At 43.8% G+C, this 23,858-nt stretch overlaps 2 protein-coding genes across 2 annotated transcripts in view; one reads left to right on the top strand and one right to left on the bottom strand.

Annotated features, from left to right (window-relative positions):
* sptbn5 (spectrin, beta, non-erythrocytic 5) overlaps positions 1-1,562 on the bottom strand; it is a 59,135-nt gene extending 57,573 nt beyond the window's left edge. The window contains exon 1 of the mRNA XM_034563567.1: positions 1,449-1,562. Coding sequence (XP_034419458.1) covers positions 1,449-1,562 — 114 coding nt within the window. The remainder of the gene's footprint in view (positions 1-1,448) is intronic.
* Positions 1,563-5,697: 4,135 nt separating this feature from the next.
* On the top strand, positions 5,698-8,928 carry LOC117751632 (kelch-like protein 10). The gene is made up of 5 exons (XM_034563566.1): positions 5,698-5,834; positions 6,559-7,042; positions 7,461-8,078; positions 8,298-8,447; positions 8,575-8,928. The coding sequence occupies exons 1-5, from the start codon at positions 5,707-5,709 to the stop codon at positions 8,926-8,928; spliced, it is 1,734 nt and encodes a 577-aa protein (XP_034419457.1). The 5' UTR covers positions 5,698-5,706.
* The last annotated feature ends 14,930 nt before the right edge of the window (positions 8,929-23,858 follow it).

The following is a 23,858-nucleotide window of genomic DNA, read 5'->3' as shown; positions in this document are numbered from 1 at the left end:
TGTACTTTCTACTGTACTACACCTCAGAGGTACATATTGTACTTTCTACTGTACTACGCCTCAGAGGTACATATTGTACTTTCTACTGTACTACATCTGAGGTACATATTGTACTTTTGACTGTACTACATCTCAGAGGTACATATTGTACTTTTGACTGTACTACATCTCAGAGGTACATGTTGTACTTTGTACTGTACTACATCTCAGAGGTACATGTTGTACTTTTTAATCTCAGAGGTACATATTGTACTTTTGACTGTACTACATCTCAGAGGTACATATTGTACTTTTTAATCTCAGAGGTACATATTGTAATTTTGACTGTACTACATCTCAGAGGTACATATTGTACTTTCTACTGTACTACATCTGAGGTACATATTGTACTTTTGACTGTACTACATCTCAGAGGTACATGTTGTACTTTCTACTGTACTACACCTCAGAGGTACATGTTGTACTTTCTACTGTACTACATCTCAGAGGTACATATTGTACTTTCTACTGTACTACATCTGAGGTACATATTGTACTTTTTAATCTCAGAGGTACATATTGTACTTTTGACTGTACTACATCTCAGAGGTACATGTTGTACTTTCTACTGTACTACATCTCAGAGGTACATGTTGTACTTTCTACTGTACTACATCTCAGAGGTACATATTGTACTTTTTAATCTCAGAGGTACATATTGTACTTTTGACTGTACTACATCTCAGAGGTACATGTTGTACTTTCTACTGTACTACATCTCAGAGGTACATGTTGTACTTTCTACTGTACTACATCTCAGAGGTACATGTTGTACTTTCTACTGTACTACACCTCAGAGGTACATGTTGTACTTTCTACTGTACTACATCTCAGAGGTACATATTGTACTTTCTACTGTACTACATCTGAGGTACATATTGTACTTTTTAATCTCAGAGGTACATATTGTACTTTTGACTGTACTACATCTCAGAGGTACATGTTGTACTTTCTACTGTACTACACCTCAGAGGTACATATTGTACTTTTGACTGTACTACATCTCAGAGGTACATGTTGTACTTTCTACTGTACTACATCTCAGAGGTACATATTGTACTTTTTAATCTCAGAGGTACATATTGTACTTTTTACTGTACTACATCTCAGAGATAAATATTGTACTTTTTACATTAGATGGAATAATAACATCAGATGGAATAATAACATTTGACTGATTAATCAATACTTTTACTTTACTTATATACTTTTACTCCAGTCAGGTTTTGAATGCAAGACTTTTACTTGTTGCGGACTTCTTTCGCCGCGTGGTATTAGTACTTTTACTGCAGTAAAGTGACGCATTCTTCCTCTGGTGGTATCAGTTCATGCAGAAGGTTTTATGTTCATGAAAGTGTTTTTTCTCTTCTCACTGTAGTTTTAATAAACCACATCTGTTCCCGTCTCACCCCGTTCTTCGTGAAGACGCTGTTCATCCACTTGGTGAAGGTCTTCTTCTGCACCGTCATCCGCTGCTCCTGCAGCTCTCGGACTCGCCCCGCCCCGTCCTCCTCGCCCTCCATCCTGATTGGCTGGAAGCACACAGACAACGTTCCAATGGATACATGAAAAAATGATGAGTCTTAGAAACCATCAAAGACTAAAATTACTGCTGGAGCATTTATCTGAAGGGTTCATCCTCTCTGGAGAAAGAATGGATCAGGATATCTTGACATTAAATCTTGACATTAAAGGGGGAGATTTTGTCCTGATGGTGGCGCTACAAGAAAGATAATGGAGGAATTAAAATGGCAAGGGTTCACCCTCTGGGGAGCACGAATGAGATCAGGAATTTCGAGAACATCTCGACATCAAATAGGATATTTTGTCCTGATGGTGGCACTAGGAGTCATTAAAACCGCATGGGTTAGTCCTCCCCTGAGCAGAGTCTGAAGGGTTCATCCTCGGGGATCAGGACATTTCACTAAAATCTGTATATAAATTGAACATTAAAGAACGTTTAAGAGGAGTTGTTGTAGCGGTGGCGTTAGAGGTTCACTCAGTCATCAGGGTTCATCCTCTGGTTGTTGGGATACTTTGGTGGTGGAAAAACAACTTAAAATTTAAAATGTATTTCCTGCATCGGTTCCTCTGATTGGACGGTCTCGTGAGCCGTCAGCTGATTGGTCGTCTGCTCTTAGTTCACAGTCACTGAGTTAGAAATTAAAATGTATATTGGCTTCATGCTGATAGAAGCAGTTATCACATTACTGCTATAAAAATACCTGAGCCGTCATAATCCAGGTATCCAGTGTGTGTGTTTTAGTACATTTATCTTTTATTACTTTATATATTAACATTTCAGTTCACCTCAACAATCCTCATCTTTAAGTGATTTATTTGTATTTTCTCATAATAAGAGAAAATCATGACGAGATCATTTATAATAGTTAATAGAAGTTTTATGAATTTTCAAGGATAATGTTACTTTTTTTAATATGATTGTCATTTATAAAAAGAACCTTTAACAGGTTGCTGTACATTTAGCTGATAAAACTCACACTATGACTTAAATAAATTGTACTTTAGTCCTTTTACATGAGTAAAGAATCAGAATCCTTACTATCATGTAATTGTATTAAGATTCTGATTTACATATTGTATGCTAGTTTACTTCAATGCACCACATCTTAAAGTTTTACCTTTAGATCTGATTTGCACTTTTCTCATCTGTCATACTTAAAACCAATTTTCCTTTAAAAACGCCCCTCTGTGTCACTTTAAAAAGAATAAATACGTTAATAAATACACGTCAATCCATGATGTGTTCGTCTACAGGAAACAGACGCACAATCAACAACCCGAGGATAATTAATCCTGCAGATTTAGGAACACGTAGGAACAGAAAATACTACATGTGTAAACACACAAGAACAGAAGACGCGCGAGAAGACGAGAAGAAACCAAAGAGAAGCGACTCAAAGTCGTTTAAAGGTTAAACGTTCTGCACACAAACGTTCTCTCACCTTCCACTCGCGTCCTCTTTAGTGTTCCGGCTGTAGAATCTCAGACAGAGTGAGAGATCCAAAGACGTGTTGGAATAAAAAGCAACGCACAGTCAGAATGTTTCTGTCTGAACCGAATGTTACCATAGAAGAAGAAGAAGTGTGTGTTTCCATGATATGTGTGTGTGTGTGTGTGAACTTTGAAGCCTTTAGATTTACAGCATGAGCAGCTCTGCTCACCTGACAGCAGGTGCAGGGGTCAAAGTTCACACTGACAGTAAAAACACACACACACACACACACAGCAGGTTGACGCCTCAGTGTGTTACTGCCCATGTTTAGTTCACTTGCTGTAGGAAATATCAGCTTCTTTGCAGCAGATGTGTATGTGTATCATTCTAGAGGAAAGAAAACATTTATTTTATTACTTTGTCTGTTTGCGTCTGTGTAGATTTCTCATAAATTCACCAAACTTTACCATAAAAAAATGTCTCATTTGCATATTTAAATATAACATTTCAGAAAACTTATTAATACAAATAAGAATCATCTTAATGTCAGTGATGAACTGGTGAAGTTTCATGTTGATATCCATTAGTTAATATGCTACTCTATTCACCTGTAGAGTCAGGTGAGGACAGATACAGACAGGTGAAGAGTGAGACAGACAGGTGAGGACATACAGTCAGACAGGTAAGGACAGAGACAGACAGGTGAAGAGTGAGACAGACAGGTGAGGACATACAGTCAGACAGGTGAGGACAGAGACAGACAGGTGAGGACGTACAGTCAGACAGGTGAGGACAGATACAGACAGGTGAAGAGTGAGACAGACAGGTGAGGACATACAGTCAGACAGGTGAGGACAGAGACAGACAGGTGAAGAGTGAGACAGACAGGTGAGGACAGAGACAGACAGGTGAGGGCGTACAGTCAGACAGGTGAGGACAGATACAGACAGGTGAAGAGTGAGACAGACAGGTGAGGACATACAGTCAGACAGGTAAGGACATAGACAGACAGGTGAAGAGTGAGACAGACAGGTGAGGACATACAGTCAGACAGGTGAGGACAGAGACAGACAGGTGAAGAGTGAGACAGACAGGTGAGGACATACAGTCAGACAGGTAAGGACATAGACAGACAGGTGAGGACGTACAGTCAGACAGGTGAGGACAGATACAGACAGGTGAAGAGTGAGACAGACAGGTGAGGACATACAGTCAGACAGGTAAGGACATAGACAGACAGGTGAAGAGTGAGACAGACAGGTGAGGACATACAGTCAGACAGGTGAGGACAGAGACAGACAGGTGAGGACATACAGTGAGACAGGTAAGGACATAGACAGACAGGTGAGGACGTACAGTCAGACAGGTAAGGACAGAGACAGACAGGTGAGGACGTACAGTCAGACAGGTGAGGACATACAGTCAGACAGGTGGTCAGAGACAGATAGGTGAGGACATACAGTCAGACAGGTGGACAGAGACAGACAGACAGGTGAGGACAGAGACAGACAGGTGAGGACATACAGTCAGACAGGTGAGGACAGAGACAGACAGGTGAGGACATACAGTCAGACAGGTGAGGACAGAGACAGACAGGTGAGGACATACAGTCAGACAGGTGAGGACAGAGACAGACAGGTGAGGACAGAGACAGACAGACAGGTGAGGACATACAGTCAGACAGGTGAGGACAGAGACAGACAGGTGAGGACAGAGACAGACAGAGAGGTCGATTGTTATTTATTGTTCACTCTTGCTCACTGGGTTTATAACTTCCCTTTCATGTGCCTCAAGTAAACCTGAATGTAAACCTGAGCACCTCTCTCCTCTTCTCTCTCTCCTTATGGATGAATTTACATCTCTCCATTGCACCTTATTAACTCTGCTTCCTCCCCGGAGTCGTTGTGACTTCACGTCTCATAGGGTCCATTGGACCTGGAGGTGTCTGATGCTGGTGAACCGGCCTCCCGCGTTGGCCATTCATACATTGTCATTTTCATGTAATGTGTTTATGTAACTCTGTAACTGTTCATTCTGTCCATCCGGGGAGAGGGATCCTCCTCTGTTGCTCTCCTGAAGGTTTCTTCCCTTTTTTCCCTGTCAAAGGTTATTTTTGGGGAGTTTTTCCTGATCCGATGTGAGGTCAAAGGTCAGGGATGTCGTATGTGTACAGATTGTAAAGCCCTCTGAGGGGAGTTTGTAATGTGTGATATTGGGCTATATAAAATAAACTGATTTGAATTCGCTTCATTCGTGCCTAAGAGGGGGCGTGGCTTATCTCTGTGGCTTTAACCGTTATCATTTCTGCCATCCACCACGGAAAAAATAACCACTAGTTCTGCTTTATACTTGTTGTGGACATCCCATAAACATCGGAACATCTAACGCCCTGGTGTCTGGGTTCATAACACACAGCTCGGTGTCATCCTGGCATGTTGGCTTGTTCACCAGCTCTGCAATGTGGGATGAGGATCTGTCATGCACAAAACAAACTAAATAATGCATAACTTAATGCATTAACCTGTCTACAGGTTGAATTGGATGATGTCAGTTGATCAGTGGTGTAATAAGAATCCATTCAAGAATGAGAATTCTAGAATTCTTGCACCTTCCATGAAGTGTGCTCACATTCTCTCCTGGACTCAAAACACCTGTTTGGACTCGAGAGACCAGTCAACCACCACGAAAGTCTCGTGCTCAACGAAATCAAGATGAGCGACCACGCTGTGTTCAACGATCTCCGGCTGGAGGGACAATTCTGCGACGCGGTCATCAAAGTGGAGGATGTGGAATTTGAAATCCACAGGGTCATCCTGTGTAAATGCAGCCCCTACTTCCTGTGAGTTGACTATCTGAAGCGTGCGAATGTATGTCCTTCAAATTGGCAGAAAAAAAAAAAAGAAGGGGTAATGATCTTAAGTCTGAGAGACTAATCACAATACGTAATGAGTTCATGGAGCATTTGTGAAAGAAAACGAGTTTGACATAGAGAAGATGAAAAATATCAGGTTGATGGGTAAATGAAGGTCCTCGCTGATTCAATTCAGATCATTACAGCTAAATATCAACTTCCATGAAGTGTTGTGCTCTACATTGCTTGCAGAGTGCAGTTATTTATTATTGTTATTATATTATTATTATTTGAATTCTACAGTGGTCTGTCAGTTCCATAGTAATGTGCTTTTAAGTAGATCATTAAAGTGTAGTAGCATTGAGTATTTTGTGTGTTCAGAAAAGTGAGCAGATTACTTTAAGGCAAATTGCGACGGTCGATTCAACGCACAAATGGAAGCTGCAAAACACTGAGATTAATTGAGATCACAAAACAAAATACAAATGAAATACAAATGTAATATCAAATATTTGTGACATCGTTACTGCGGGTTACACTCTGAATGATGTCCGGTGGTGAACGCATTGTATAATTGCCCTGTAATGCATAACAGGGTTGTGTGTCGATTCTATTCATGCTTACTAGAAAACCTCATTGTTATCAATGTGAGAAGAAAAATCTGAAGTCCGTTTCCAACCCTTTGCTTTTTTGTCTCCCCTTAACCCCACAGTGCTCTCTTCCAACGCTGGTCGGGTCCAGACAAAAAGGTGTCCGTCATACCGGGAATGTCTCCCGACATGATGCGGCTCATCATCGAGTTTGCGTACACCGGCTCCGTTTCGGTGACGGCAGATAACGTGCAGGAGCTGCTGCTGGCGGCTGATCAGCTCAGCGTGATGGACGTCGTGCGGACCTGCTGCGACTTCCTCGGGGAGCGGCTCCACGCGGAGAACTGCATCGGCATCTTTCGGTTGACCGACGTCGTCTTCTCCGCCGAACTGAAGCACGGGGCCTACCGCTACATGGTCGATCACTTCGAGGAGGTCGCTCACCACGAAGAGTTCCTGCAGCTGCCCCTGGAGCAACTCGTCGACATCCTCGACAGAGACGACCTCTACGTGAGAAATGAGAGCGTCGCCTTCGAGGCCGTCCTTCGCTGGATCGACCACGTACCCGAAGAACGGAAAGCACACGTGGCCGTGCTCTTGTCTAAGGTATGATAACCTTCTGTCACTTTGTTTAGACTTACACCTTCGGCATTTGGCCTGTGGTGTCAATTCAACAACCTTAGTTAAATTAAAGTCCCAAGACCAAGTCAGTTTTAGGATGCTTTCAAGTGTTTTACAAACTTGGTCTTAGTCAAAAAAAACCTTGTTGCTGCCCTTTCAAATGTTAAAACGCTATATGATAGCATTCTGAAAGGAGGCTGGTCCAAAACCAACAGTACGTTAATCCTGCTATCTAATACTGTATGTGTATCCAAGCCAGATGTAGCTTATTCCTCAGAGTTTTTTCTTTGAAAGCATTCATCCACGGTCCGCTATTAAACATTTCCCCGACTAAAATATATATAGAATGTCACCAGTCCATCAAGTTCAATTCAACGCTCCTGTCCCGTTTCTCTCTGTGTAGGTGCGACTGGCCTTGACGACTATGGCCTACATGCAGCTCAAGGTTTTGTCCAATGAGCTGGTGAATACCAACACTCAGTGCCTGACAATGGTCCGGGATGCCCTTGAAGCCATAACTTACATCAGGACAAGCAGGCCCTCTGTTGCTCATCTCAGCAACCCTCTCGCCCGCCCTCGCCTGCCGAACGCCATCCTGTTGGCCATCGGCGGCTGGAGCAGCAACAATCCAACCAACGGCATCGAGGCGTACGACATCCGCGCCGACTACTGGATCAACGTGACAAACAATTGCGAGCGGCCCCGCGCCTACCACGGCACCGTCGTCCTCAACGGGAGCCTCTACTGCATCGGCGGCTTCGACCGGGTGGAGTATTTCAACAGCGTGCGCAAGTTCGACCTGAGCACGCGCATCTGGCACGAGGCGGCCTCCATGTGCCACCGCCGCTGCTACGTGAGCGTCACCGTGCTGGGCGAATGCATCTATGCCTTGGGAGGCTTTGATGGGCACACGCGGCTCAGCACCGCCGAGCGCTACAGGCCCGAGGCCAACCAGTGGAGTCTCATCGCGCCGATGCAAGAGGTCCGGAGCGACGCCAGCAGCACTACGCTGCACAACAAGGTATGATATGACAAGTAATGATAATGATTTAAAGAAACTTTGGTAAGATAATGCAACGTATTAGATGTTAGAGACCAATACCAATAGTTGGACGATTAGGGAGATTCCTCAGTGATGGGAATCATCCTGCGATAGAGTAGAAATATCTCTGTATAATTTATAACCAGTTGAAGCCAGGAGAAGTGATTCTTTACTTAAAACCCCTCCTATTCTCCCCAGGTTTACATTTGTGGGGGGTTCAATGGGAGCGAGTGCTTGAAAACGGCTGAATGTTACAACCCGGAGGCCAACCAGTGGACAATGATCGGTCTCATGAACAGCCGGCGCAGCGGATTTGGCATCGTTGCATATGCAGGTCGTGTCTATGCAGTAAGTACACATGAAACGGTGACACGCCAACTTGTGTGACGCGATTTAGTCAACAGGCAACAGATGAATCAGAAAGAGTTGAGTACGAGTGTTCTTTTTTGTTTACTATATATTTCACTCCCAAAAGGTCGGCGGCTTCGATGGCACCCACCGTCTGTGCAGCGCAGAGGCATACGACCCCGAGAACAACAGCTGGCACGAAGTGTCGCCCATGTTGACTCCCCGCGCCCACTTCGGCATCGAAGTGCTCGAAGATCGTCTCTTTGTTGTCGGGGGCTTCAACGGCTTCACCACCTTCGACAGCGTCGAGTGCTACGACGCGACGCCTGATGAGTGGACGGAGGCTCGTGACATGGATATTTCCCGCCGTGCCCTGAGCTGCTGCGTGGTGTCCGGGCTCCCCAACATGGCCGACTACGTCGTCCCCCGGGACGCCCGGACGTTTTTAAACGAGGACGCAAACTCGGACGAACACTCCTGAACTGTGCCCGGTGCCATCATCCACCCGGTTTTAAGACTTAAACCTACAAAAGAGAAATACAATTTCTTCGTGCATTAATCTGCTGTCTACTTTCTTTAACTTTTCCGTTTGTGCAACTGATAAGTTGCATGTTCTGTGAGGAGGATGCTGTGTCCAACCCGCAGACACAGGGTTGAGCACCACTGCTACCATAACTCCTAAATACGACAAAGCTGTTAGAGGGCTCATTCTAAGCTTCTCTGGTATCATCACCTGAACATAAGAATTGTTGTGTTTTGGGTTTTTAAATGACGTTTTCGCAGTTCTCCTACTCGCATGGCACAGATTTAACTTTAACCGGCTGCAATCTGCATCGTCCCCGCTAGCTGCCGGCAAATACACCGAATTAAATACATCGCATTCATATTTGAATCCCCTTGTTATGTCAAGTTTGGGACATTATAATAATCTATATTAATGCAAAGAATAGAGAGATGGCGATAGTTATTTATTGTATTTCGAATTCACTTGTTCACACTCACTCAATGGAGACAGTTTCTAACTTCCCTTTCATTTGCTCAAGTAAATCTGAATGTAAGCAGGTAACACTCGTTAATAACTACAGACAGACACATTCTGTAACTACCTGGACTTACAGGTAAACCTGAATGTAAGTAAGTAACACTCGTTAAAAACTACAGACAGACACATTCTGTAACTACCTGAACTTACAGGTAAACCTGAATGTAAGTAAGTAACACTCGTTAATAACTACAGACAGACACATTCTGTAACTACCTGGACTTACAGGTAAACCTGAATGTAAGCAGGTAACCCTTGTTAACTACAGACAGACACATTCTGTAACTACCTGAACTTACAGGTAAACCTGAATGTAAGCAGGTAACAGTCATTAATAACTACAGACAGACACATTCTGTAACTACCTGGACTTACAGGTAAACCTGAATGTAAGCAGGTAACACTTGTTAACTACAGACAGACACATTCTGTAACTACCTGGACTTACAGGTAAACCTGAATGTAAGTAAGTAACACTCGTTAAAAACTACAGACAGACACATTCTGTAACTACCTGGACTTACAGGTAAACCTGAATGTAAGCAGGTAACACTTGTTAACTACAGACAGACACATTCTGTAACTACCTGAACTTACAGGTAAACCTGAATGTAAGCAGGTAACACTCGTTAACTACAGACAGACACATTCTGTAACTACCTGAACTTACAGGTAAACCTGAATGTAAGCAGGTAACACTTGTTAACAACTACAGACAGACACATTCTGTAACTACCTGAACTTACAGGTAAACCTGAATGTAAGCAGGTAAAACTCATTAATAACTACAGACAGACACATTCTGTAACTACCTGGACTTACAGGTAAACCTGAATGTAAGCAGGTAAAACTCATTAATAACTACAGACAGACACATTCTGTAACTACCTGGACTTACAGGTAAACCTGAATGTAAGCAGGTAACACTCGTTAACTATAGACAGACACATTCTGTAACTACCTGAATTTACAGGTAAACCTAAATGTTAGCAGGTAACCCTCGTTAACTACAGACAGACACATTCTGTAACTACATGAACTTACAGGTACACCTGAATGTAAGCAGGTAACACTCATTAACAACTACAGACAGACACATTCTGTAAGTACCTGGACTTACAGGTAAATCTGAATGTAAGCAGGTAACACTCATTAACAACTACAGACAGACACATTCTGTAAGTACCTGGACTTACAGGTAAATCTGAATGTAAGAAGGTAACACTCATTAACTACAGACAGACACATTCTGTAACTACCTGAACTTACAGGTAAACCTGAATGTAAGCAGGTAACACTCGTTAACTACAGACAGACACATTCTGTAACTACCTGAACTTACAGGTAAACCTGAATGTAAGCAGGTAACACTTGTTAACTACAGACAGACACATTCTGTAACTACCTGAATTTACAGGTACACCTGAATGTAAGCAGGTAACACTCATTAACAACTACAGACAGACACATTCTGTAAGTACCTGGACTTACAGGTAAATCTGAATGTAAGCAGGTAACACTCGTTAACTACAGACAGACACATTCTGTAACTACCTGAACTTACAGGTAAACCTGAATGTAAGCAGGTAACACTCGTTAACTACAGACACATTCTGTAACTACCTGAACTTACAGGTAAACCTGAATGTAAGCAGGTAACACTCGTTAACTACAGACAGACACATTCTGTAACTACCTGGACTTACAGGTAAACCTGAATGTAAACAGGTAACACTTGTTAACAACTACAGACAGACACATTCTGTAACTACCTGAACTTACAGGTAAACCTGAATGTAAGCAGGTAACACTAATTAATAACTACACACAGACACATTCTGTAACTACCTGGACTTACAGGTAAACCTGAATGTAACCAGGTAACACTCGTTAACAACTACAGACAGACACATTCTGTAACTATCTGGACTTACAGGGAAACCTGAATGTAAGCAGGTAACACTCGTTAACTACAGACAGACACATTCTGTAACTACCTGAACTTACAGGTAAACCTGAATGTAAGCAGGTAACACTCGTTAACTACATACAGACACATTCTGTAACTACCTGAACTTACAGGTACACCTGAATGTAAGCAGGTAACACTCATTAACAACTACAGACAGACACATTCTGTAAGTACCTGAACTTACAGGTAAATCTGAATGTAAGCAGGTACCACTCATTAACTACAGACAGACACATTCTGTAACTACCTGAACTTACAGGTAAACCTGAATGTAAGCAGGTAACACTTGTTAACTACAGACACATTCTGTAACTACCTGAACTTACAGGTAAACCTGAATGTAAGCAGGTAACACTCATTAATAACTACAGACAGACACATTCTGTAACTACCTGGACTTACAGGTAAACCTGAATGTAACCAGGTAACACTCGTTAACAACTACAGACAGACACATTCTGTAACTATCTGGACTTACAGGTAAACCTGAATGTAAGCAGGTAACACTCGTTAACTACAGACAGACACATTCTGTAACTACCTGAACTTACAAATAAACCTGAATGTAAGCAGGTAACACTTGTTAACAACTACAGACAGACACATTCTGTAACTACCTGGACTTACAGGTAAACCTGAATGTAAGCAGGTAACACTCGTTAACTACAGACAGACACATTCTGTAACTACCTGAACTTACAGGTACACCTGAATGTAAGCAGGTAACACTCATTAACAACTACAGACAGACACATTCTGTAAGTACCTGGACTTACAGGTAAATCTGAATGTAAGCAGGTAACACTCATTAACTACAGACAGACACATTCTGTAACTACCTGAACTTACAGGTAAACCTGAATGTAAGCAGGTAACACTCGTTAACTACAGACACATTCTGTAACTACCTGGACTTATAGGTAAACCTGAATGTAAGCAGGTAACACTCATTAACTACTACAGACACATTCTGTAACTACCTGGACTTACAGGTAAACCTGAATGTAAGCAGGTAACACTCATTAATAACTACAGACAGACACATTCTGTAACTACCTGAATTTACAGGTAAACCTGAATGTTAGCAGGTAACCCTTGTTAACTACAGACAGACACATTCTGTAACTACCTGAACTTACAGGTACACCTGAATGTAAGCAGGTAACACTCATTAACAACTACAGACAGACACATTCTGTAAGTACCTGGACTTACAGGTAAACCTGAATGTAAGCAGGTAACACTCATTAATAACTACAGACAGACACATTCTGTAACTACCTGGACTTACAGGTAAACCTGAATGTAAGCAGGTAACACTCATTAATAACTACAGACAGACACATTCTGTAACTACCTGAATTTATAGGTAAACCTGAATGTTAGCAGGTAACCCTCGTTAACTACAGACAGACACATTATGTAACTACCTGAACTTACAGGTAAACCTGAATGTAAGCAGGTAACACTCGTTAACTACAGACAGACACATTATGTAACTACCTGAACTTACAGGTAAACCTGAATGTAAGCAGGTAACACTCGTTAACTACAGACAGACACATTATGTAACTACCTGAACTTACAGGTAAACCTGAATGTAAGCAGGTAACACTCATTAACTACAGACAGACACAATCTGTAACTACCTGAACTTACAGGTAAACCTGAATGTAAGCAGGTAACACTCATTAACTACAGACACATTCTGTAACTACCTGGACTTACAGGTAAACCTGAATGTAAGCACGTAACACTCGTTAACTACAGACACATTATGTAACTACCTGAACTTACAGGTAAACCTGAATGTAAGCAGGTAACACTCGTTAACTACAGACACATTCTGTAACTACCTGGACTTACAGGTTAACCTGAATGTAAGCAGGTAACACTCATTAACTACTACAGACACATTCTGTAACTACCTGGACTTACAGGTAAACCTGAATGTAAGCAGGTAACACTCATTAACAACTACAGACAGACACATTCTGTAACTACCTGAATTTACAGGTAAACCTGAATGTTAGCAGGTAACCCTTGTTAACTACAGACAGACACATTCTGTAACTACCTGAACTTACAGGTACACCTGAATGTAAGCAGGTAACACTCGTTAACTACAGACAGACACATTCTGTAACTACCTGAACTTACAGGTACACCTGAATGTAAGCAGGTAACACTCATTAACAACTACAGACAGACACATTCTGTAACTACCTGAACTTACAGGTAAACCTGAATGTAAGCAGGTAACACTCGTTAACTACAGACAGACACATTCTGTAACTACCTGGACTTACAGGTAAACCTGAATGTAAGCAGGTAACACTCGTTAACAACTACCGACAGACACATTCTGCAGCCCCCCTAAAATAGGCCTAACGACGCCCCTGATGGAGAGTGTTTGTGTAAACCAATATGAATTACAAGTAAAAGCCAATAACTAAAAAGTAAAGAAACCGTTTCAGTGGAACAGTGTTGTTTGTCCGGGGCGGTGCAGTCCCGTGGGTTTGAGGAAAAATACCCTGGATGCAGCTGTTAATTTTACAACTCTAAACGAACCCCGGCTCCGGCAACGTAATTCCAAAAGGATTGCGAACACTAAGAAACATAACTTTCCAGCGGTAGGCGGTACGTTACGGTAATCTCTTTCCAGCGGCATGCGGTACGTTACGGTAATCTCTTTCCAGCGGTAGGCGGTACGTTACGGTAATCTCTTTCCAGCGGCATGCGGTACGTTACGGTAATCTCTTTCCAGCGGTATGCGGTACGTTACGGTAATCTCTTTCCAGGGGTATGCGATACGTTACGGTAATCTCTTTCCAGGGGTATGCGATACGTTACGGTAATCTCTTTCCAGCGGTATGCGGTACGTTACGGTAATCTCTTTCCAGCGGTATGCGCTATGTTACGGTAATCTCTTTCCAGCGGTATGCGGTACGTTATGGTAATCTCTTTCCAGCGGTATGCGCTATGTTACGGTAATCTCTTTCCAGCGGTATGCGGTACATTACGGTGAGCGTGCCTGTGTGGGGTGGGGTGGTGGAGGGGGGGTGGGGGTGGGGTGGACGTGAGCAGTGAGCAGCAGGCTGGACTTGCAGCCTGACCCGCCAGCAGAAAGCACGGCACGCAGCGCGGTGACGCTTCTCCGTTCCCGACTTGAGTTTCCTGAAGCACGATGACGGCAACAGACCAGCATCGATGTTTCTTAATGCTCATTTATTGCTCAGCTCTTTCGTTTGTGCGCGCTCTCCTGCAGCAGAAAGCGTGACGGCGCTCTTTAACCTGCCGTGTTCTGCTGCAGGAGCGCGCACGCGCAGCCCCGAGGGTACAAAGCGTTACAGCGGTCTTTACTATAATTTATAATTCATAATACTCGGCGGGCCGGATCAAAACGCCCAACGGGTAGTTTGCCCACCCTTGGGCTATACAATAATAAACTGAAAAACCCTACTTTACTTCTATGTATGGCCTTGAATACCAAATCAAAGAATTTGACTAAATGAGGGAAAAACCGGAGCACCCGGAGAAAATCCTACTTTACTTCTATGTATTGCCTTGAATACCAAATCAAAGAATTTGACTAAATGAGGGAAAAACCGGAGCACCCGGAGAAACCCTACTTTACTTCTATGTATTGCCTTGAATACCAAATCAAAGAATTTGACTAAATGAGGGAAAAACCGGAGCACCCGGAGAAACCCTACTTTACTTCTATGTATTGCCTTGAATACCAAATCAAAGAATTTGACTAAATGAGGGAAAAACCGGAGCACCCGGAGAAAACCCTACTTTACTTCTATGTATTGCCTTGAATACCAAATCAAAGATTTTGACTAAATGAGTGAAAAACCGGAGCACCCGGAGAAAACCCTACTTTACTTCTATGTATTGCCTTGAATACCAAATCAAAGAATTTGACTGAATGTGGGAAAAACCGGAGCAGCCGGACAAAACCCTACTTTACCTTCACCTACTTAATTCAGACATACGGAATCAGCATAGATAGGGTGTATATAAAGACATCAAACACATTAATAGCAACTTGGTGAGCACATGTATGCGAAGAACCGGCTGATGCAAGTCTCAATTTCTGGTTCTGTGAATTGAATGGGCAACAGCAGTGAGTCTGCAGAAGGCTCAGGGTCTATTTTGTTCCGCGCTGCGTAAGGAATTAGTGGAACTTTGACGTTCATTAAGGGATTGACCGGCGTCTGAGTTGATGAACAAGGCTCAGGGTCTATTTTGTTCCGCGCTGCGTAAGGAATTAGCGGAACTTTGATGTTCATTAAGCGATTGACCGGCGTCTGAGTTGATGAACAAGGCTCAGGGTCTATTTTGTTCCGCGCTGCGTAAGGAATTAGCGGAACTTTGATGTTCATTAAGGGATTGACCGGCGTCTGAGTTGATGAACAAGGCTCAGGGTCTATTTTGTCAAACACTGCTTGAGGAATTGCTGAAGCTATACAGTTCTTGAAACTTTGTACAATGTACAACTTTTCAAATTCGACATTGCTCAGCTTCATTTGAAGCTCCTTGAAAATGGCCATGTCAAACACGTTGCCAGGAATTGCGGAAGCTGCGACGTTCGCTGGTGAAAGAGACTCAACGTCTATTCTCTCTCTTCTTGAGCCCTTAATGTTTCCATACCTGCAGATGTTGGAGATGCCTCTGCCCACGGATGAGAAGAACCGGCAGATGGCGTTGCGCTTTCTGGGTGGTGTGATCATGGGTTCAGAGGACGCAATGCAGTTCTCAGTTGCTGATTCCCATGAATTAATGGACAACAGATCCAATCCGGTCTCGCCCAACTTGTCATTAAGCATCTTGAAAATGGCCCCGTCAAGTTTTTCAAACGCTTTTTGTGTGGGATCAAAATCAACAGCATGGACTATGGTCCATGTTAGTTGAAACAGATCTACCTTGATGGTCCTATAGTTTAAAATGTTCAAATCCACTTTCTTTAGTATCCGACCCATCAGCACATCCACGAATTCCAAAATTAACGCTTTCTTCTTTTCGTCGGCGTTCCCGGAGCTGTCCACCGGCACCTGAGTTGATGAACAAGGCTCAGGTTCTATTTCATCAAACACTGCGCCAGGAATTACTGAAGCTACAACCTTCTTGAAGCTGTCCACCGGCACCTGAGTTGATGAACAAGGCTCAGGTTCTATTTCATCAAACACTGCGCCAGGAATTACTGAAGCTACAACCTTCTTGAAGCTGTCCACCGGCACCTGAGTTGATGAACAAGGCTCAGGGTCTATTTCATCAAACACTGCGCCAGGAATTACTGAAGCTACAACCTTCTTGAAGCTGTCCACCGGCACCTGAGTTGATGAACAAGGCTCAGGGTCTATTTTGTCAAACACTGCTTGAGGAATTGCTGAAGCTACACAGTTCTTGAAACTTTGTACAATGTACAACTTTTCAAATTCGACATTGCTCAGCTTCATTTGAAGCTCCTTGAAAATGGCCATGTCAAACACGTTGCCAGGAATTGCGGAAGCTGCGACGTTCGCTGGTGAAAGAGACTCAACGTCTATTCTCTCTCTTCTTGAGCCCTTAATGTTTCCATACCTGCAGATGTTGGAGATGCCTCTGCCCACGGATGAGAAGAACCGGCAGATGGCGTTGCGCTTTCTGGGTGGTGTGATCATGGGTTCAGAGGACGCAATGCAGTTCTCACTTGCTGATTCCCATGAATTAATGGACAACAGATCCAATCCGGTCTCGCCCAACTTGTCATTAAGCATCTTGAAAATGGCCCCGTCAAGTTTTTCAAACGCTTTTTGTGTGGGATCAAAATCAACAGCATGGACTATAGTCCATGTTAGTTGAAACAGATCTACCTTGATGGTCCTATAGTTTAAAATGTTCAAATCCACTTTCTTTAGTATCCGACCCATCAGCACATCCACGAATTCCAAAATTAACGCTTTCTTCTTTTCGTCGGCGTTCCCGGAGCTGTCCACCGGCACCTGAGTTGATGAACAAGGCTCAGGTTCTATTTCATCAAACACTATGCCAGGAATTACTGAAGCTACAACCTTCTTGAAGCTGTCCACCGGCACCTGAGTTGATGAACAAGGCTCAGGTTCTATTTCATCAAACACTGCGCCAGGAATTGCTGAAGCAACAACCTTCTTGAAGCTGTCCACCGGCACCTGAGCCGGTGAAAGAAGACCCACTTTGCGTGTCTCGATCTTTACATTCATCTCTTTCAGGCAAGTAAATATATTGTTCAGTGGCTTAGCGTACATCTGTGTAATGTTTTCTGGGATCATCTCGGGCCCCATCCCATGTTTGAGGTGACTGGAGAGGTAATCCTTCACTTCCTCAGTAATTGTACATCTAACAATGTTTGTACAATATTTATACTGGTCCGGATGTTGATCAATGTATGACATCAGTTTAACATCATTGCCAACTTTTATTTCCTTTCCAGTTGGAAATACCCTCTCATAGCTCTTCTGGTCTTGAAGCACCAGCCAAAGAAATGTCTTTGCAAGAGTGTCCAGCTCATGAGAGATTTCTTGTTTTATCAGGTGACACTCATCACCTGTCGTTTTCTGGATGTTACCAATCAACATGTTCAGAATTCTGTCCAGTACAATGTTAATTTTTTCTATCTCCCATGACATGGGTTCTGAGAACAGATCTTTGTTTTTCAGAGGTCTAGTGATCATCACAGGGGTCCTTTTCTTGATCTCTAGGTCAGTTAACTGCAACATCTCTTCCAGCCGATCCATCATCATGTCCCCGAAAGTAACACATTTACTTATCAAATCTGCATACATCTCGATTTCAAGGACATTGGGACGTTGTCTTAAGACCTCCAGTTCACAATTCAGTTTGTCCAAGTAAACTGGAGTTCTACTCGCCTTTCTCTTTTTATAGCCACTTGGTCTATAAACACATTGATTATACAACTCAACACTTTTGTAGATTTCACAATGCTTCAGCTCATACTGAAACTCTGGCACTTTACCCTTGAGATCTATTAAGTGCTGAGTCAACCGTTCATATGTGTAATTTATCTCATGATGAACTGTTGGTGGCTCTTCCGCAGAGGGCATGGTGTTATTTTCTATAATTTCAGGAAATGCAGTACAACAAAGTGCACTCACGAAGTCTGCCATCTCAGAAAATTTCTCCATCATAAAGCTAAAAAAGAATTCTCAAGTTTTCACTGCTGGTTGCCTATATACAGAATTCAGGCAGTTTGAAAAATCAAAGGCACAGGAGTGACGTCACGTAAACGCTCTGACGTCACGCGTTCTGCCTTTGCCAGGCAGAACGCATGCGCAGCTCCCGGCCCCGCAGCATGCCGGGTAAAAAAGAAAACTACGGAAGTTGACCTACGCGATTTATATGATTATTAAATACTTTTGTTTATTATTATTAGTTTAATGCATTTAGTTTACTGTTATCTCGGGTACTTTGTGTTAAACTCTTAATTGTTTTGCCTTTGTTTTACTCAGAATGACAAACAAGCTTTTGTTGTTGTCACGTGACTCCCGGAAGTGTCAGCGGAGCTTAAAAAAATAAAAATGTCGGACTGTTATGCTCCCGTCTGTTATTCTACTGTCTACACGGTAACCTCCATTAAATTAACGTATTAAGTTATCTTGTACTTATATATTTATGGACACAATACGTGTTTCCTTGTTTGTGCGTGAAGCTGTTTTGTCTCTTCTAGTTTTCACGGACGATAATAAATAATAATAAATCAGTAAGAAGTCTCTTTTATGACCAGTGTGGATACAGATCACCTCATCATAAACACAAACAATACTTATTTCACTGACAACATTGACGCTGTTTGGTAATAATAAATATTATACTGTGATATTAGGCTCGTTCGTTAGAGCTGCGCCTTAAGCTGCAGGGGGCGTGGCCACAACACTGCGATCCAGTCGGACAGTTTTCAGCTGCGTTCAAGGAACACACCGGAAGTCAGTGTTCAGGAAGTCACAACAACAGGTGGAACTAGTTTATAATAGTTTACAGACCTGATGTTGATAAATAGCGATGAAATGGAGGCAGAAGAGATCCCTCTACTTATGTCGTATACTAACAAGAGTAGTTTTCAGCAGCTGAAGTTTTAGTCGTGGTTGTAGTAGAAGTATCAGTGGTTCCAAGAAGTAGCAGCAGTAGGATCAACAAGCTGAATCATACAGTAATAGTTGAAGATTGTGTCAACATTTAAAAGTTGAAATGTGTCTGAAATGTGTCTGCAGATGAAATTCACTTCACAGCTTTCCAATAAATATAAATAAATAAACAGAACTAATCATCTTAACAGGCATATTAAATAAGGTTTGGGATATCTAATATGTAATCTCACAAATAAAATAAATCTACTTTTCACAGTGGTCTGAATTTGGATATCTTTTTATTTATTTAACTATGTTATTTTTGTAGTTGTTGGATGTCATATGTATTTACATTTATATAAATACATATATGTGAAGATAGTTGTCATTTCTTTAGCATCACCAAAGCATCACTTTAGGTGCAACAAGAGGTTTGTTCTCAGGACAAAAAAACTACCAGTGAAAGAAGTCTTTCTTGACTTCCGGTTAGCATGCGAGGGGGATAGACGTGTCTACGGGAGGCTCACGTGCTTCGCCACTTTTAAATTATGAAATCTTAAAAAAAAAAAAAAGACACATGGATACTTCTGCCTGTGTAACCTCTATAAAATGTCTCCCGGTCAAATGAATCTCATGGAGCTGGGCCGACTTGTGGTAACCGCAGTTTATTCAGCATCTCCTGCATTCTGCATTCATCACAAAGGACCACACAGTTCCGTCATGTCGTGTGGACAACAGCGCATGCTCAGTCTAGAAAGACGGCATCACGTTAGTGTTAGCTAGCTGTACTGGAGACATTCTTTAGTGACAATAAAACACGTACAAAACAAATAGTTAACTTAATGAAAACATGGTGAATATAATACAAGACAATTACTATACAGACAAATAAAGCCAGCTCAACTTTTATGTACCATTCCAATTAGCTAACACTATATTGTCCACAGACATTCATAGGCAAGTTACCTATGTGTGAATCCTCCGTTGCTCTGAGGATTACCCAGGGTCCTTTGCGTCTGTTATTCAGCGCAAGTACATATTCACAACAACAGGTGGCATAGTTTCCCCATTTAGCAGGATTTAACTTGAACCTTTTCAACTATGTTACACCTGCACGGCTTCATATTCACGTCTGAGGGACAAATGAGCCACAGAAAGACGAACGAGCCGCCACATCACCCGGGGAGGGACGACGACGACGGCGGCTACAGCTAAAGTCAAGATGGCTGCTAACGCTCCGGGGGGGGGCGACGTCTCTACCCGGCGGGGACTTGGGAGAAGTGGCGCACCGTGCTGGTTAGTGACCTCGAGAACACGGTTGATGAGGCCTTGGCCCCCCCCCCACTGGCGGACCCCGTGAAGGCCCTTTACCAGAAAGGAAGTGAAGTTGCGCATGCTTGTTCCTGCTGTGTTAAAGGTCGACCACAAGGGGGAGCCGCACTCCTTCAACACCAGGATGACCAGCATCTGGTAAACGGAGTAACAGTCGAGCAGATTGAACTCGTGTGGGACGGTTGTTGACATCTTGTTCTTCTGCTTCATTTTGTTACATCGGTAGATTTCAGCTTTTTATATTTCTACTAGTTAAAATACTAGTAAGTCATCCTTATTCCAAGAAGGTTTTTTTCAACATACTATATATTATGACTTTCATCATTTATGGGGTTTTTTTTAACATACAATACTTGTTTCCATGACTTTCTTATGACTTTTTTTCATCACACTACACTTAAATTATTTCCATGTCTTTTTCATGACTTTTCAACATACTACACTTTAATTATTTTCATAACTTTGTCATGATTCCTTTCGACATACCATGCTATTATTTCTTTAAATGCGTTTTTTGACGTACCATTTTTCTTGTTCATGATTTTTTTCGACTTTTTTATAGCATACAATATTATATTTTTCATCATACTACACTTACATTTTTTTCAGGATTTTTTTTTCATAACTTTTTCATTCTTTTTTTCGACATACTATTACTTTTTTATAACTTTCTTCATTTCACTACACTTTAATTTTTGTATTTTTGTACTTTGACTATTTCCATTAGTTGTTTTTTTTCAGAGATTCCAGCCCGCTCTGTTTTGTGGTCCAACCATAAAGTAATGCTTGATTTGGAAAAACAATGGAGTCAATCTATAAAGTCAGAAAATGTTATCTCATACATATCTGAATTATTGTAAATAAATCTATTTACAGGTTATTTTCAGAAACATCCATCCATCCATCCATTATCACCCGCTTATCCGGGGTCGGGTCGCGGTGGCAGCAGGTTCAGCAGGCCGACCCAGGCTTCCCTCTCACCCGCAGCACTTTCCAGCTCATTCTGGGGGATCCCGAGGCGTTCCAAGGCCAGCCGGGAGATATAATCCCTCCAGCGTGTCCTCGGTCTTCCCCGGGGCCTCCTACCAGTTGGACGTGCCCGGAAAACCTCTAATGGGAGGCGTCCAGGAGGCATCCTAACTAGATGCCCGAACCACCTCAGCTGACTCCTTTCGACACGAAGGAGCAGCGACTCGACTCCAAGCTCCCCCCTGATGTCCGAGCTCCTTACCCTATCTCTAAGGCTGAGCCCGGCCACCCTACGGAGGAAGCTCATTTCGGCCGCTTGTATCCGAGATCTCGTTCTTTCGGTCACGACCCAGAGTTCGTGACCATAGGTGAGGGTTGGAACGTAGACCGACCAGTAAATGGAGAGCTTTGCCTTCCGGCTCAGCTCCCTCTTCACTAAGACGGACCGGTACAGCGCCTGTTTTACTGCTGCAGCCGCACCGATCCGCCTATCGATCTCCCGCTCCACCTTACCCTCACTCGTGAACAAGACCCCGAGATACTTGAACTCCTTCGCTTGGGGTAGGCAGTTTGCCCCCACCTGGAGGGAGCAATCCGCCGGTTTCCGGCAGAGCACCATGGCCTCAGATTTGGAGGTGCTAACTCTCATCCCTGCCGCTTCGCACTCGGCTGCAAAACGCCCCAGTGAATGCTGGAGGTCACGGTCCGAGGAGGCAAACAGGACCACATCATCCGCAAACAGCAGAGAGGCGATCCCGAGACTCCCGAACCGGATCCTCTCCGCCCCCTGGCTGCGCCTAGATATCCTGTCCATGAAGGTCACGAACAGGACCGGTGATAAAGGGCAGCCCTGGCGGAGGCCAACACCCACCGGGAACGTGTCTGACTTACTACCGAGGAGACGAACACAGCTCCTACTGCAGGCATACAGAGACCGGATGGCCCGTGCCAACGGGTCCGGCACCCCATACTCCCGCAGCACCCCCCACAAAACCCCCCGAGGGACCCGGTCGAAAGCCTTCTCCAGGTCTACAAAGCACATGTAAACTGGTTGGGCAAACTCCCAGGACCCCTCCAGTAATCTTGCGAGGGTAAAGAGCTGGTCCACTGTTCCACGACCGGGACGGAATCCGCACTGTTCGTCCTGAATCTGAGGTTCGACAAGCGGTCGGAGCCTCCTCTCCAGCACCCTGGCATAAGCTTTTCCCGGGAGGCTGAGCAGTGTGATACCACGATAGTTCGAGCACACTCTCCGGTCCCCCTTCTTGAAGATGGGAACCACCACCCCGGTCTGCCAGTCCATGGGCACTGTTCCCGACCCCCATGCGACACTGAAAAGGCGTGTCAACCAAGACAGCCCAACAATGTCCAGCGCTTTCAGCATCTCAGGGCGGATCTCATCCACCCCTGGCGCCTTGCCACCAAGGAGCTTTTTGACTACCTTAGCGACCTCTGCCAGGGATATGGGTGAATCCACCCCAAAGTCTTCCGGCGCTGCCCCCTCTCCGGGGGACATGTTGGCCGGGTTTAGGAGTTCCTCAAAGTGCTCTTTCCACCGCCCGACGATGTCCCCAGTCCGGGTCAGCAGTTCCCCCCCCCTGCTGAGAACAGCCTGGGGTAGACCCTGCTTTCCCTTCCTGAGCCGTCGGATGGTTTGCCAGAACTTCCTTGAGGCCAACCGAAAGTCCTTCTCCATGGCCTCCCCGAACTCCTCCCATGCCCGAGTTTTAGCCTCCGCGACCATCGTCGCTGCAGCCCTTTTGGCCCGCCGGTACCCGTCAGCTGCTTCAGGAGACCCCTGGGCCAGCCAGGCCCGAAAGGCCTCCTTCTTCAGTTTGACGGCTACCCTCACCCCCGGTGTCCACCACCGGGTTCTAGGGTTGCCGCCACGACAGGCACCGATGACCTTCCGGCCACAGCCCCGAGCAGCCGCGTCCACAATAGAGGCTTTGAACAAGGTCCACTCGGATTCCATGTCCCCAGCCTCC

This window comes from Cyclopterus lumpus, chromosome 22 (genome assembly GCF_009769545.1).
Source record: "Cyclopterus lumpus isolate fCycLum1 chromosome 22, fCycLum1.pri, whole genome shotgun sequence".
Lineage (NCBI taxonomy): Eukaryota > Metazoa > Chordata > Actinopteri > Perciformes > Cyclopteridae > Cyclopterus > Cyclopterus lumpus.
Note: the sequence above shows the minus strand (reverse complement) of the source record. Positions and strands in the feature narration are given on the sequence as shown.

Coding starts and splice junctions, on each gene's coding strand:
- LOC117751632 (XM_034563566.1), top strand. CDS start 5,707: ATGAGCGACCACGCTGTGTTCAACGATCTCCGGCTGGAGGGACAATTC. Junction 7,043..7,460: donor TGGCCGTGCTCTTGTCTAAG/GTATGATAACCT, acceptor CTCTCTGTGTAG/GTGCGACTGGCCTTGACGAC. Junction 8,448..8,574: donor ATGCAGGTCGTGTCTATGCA/GTAAGTACACAT, acceptor CACTCCCAAAAG/GTCGGCGGCTTCGATGGCAC.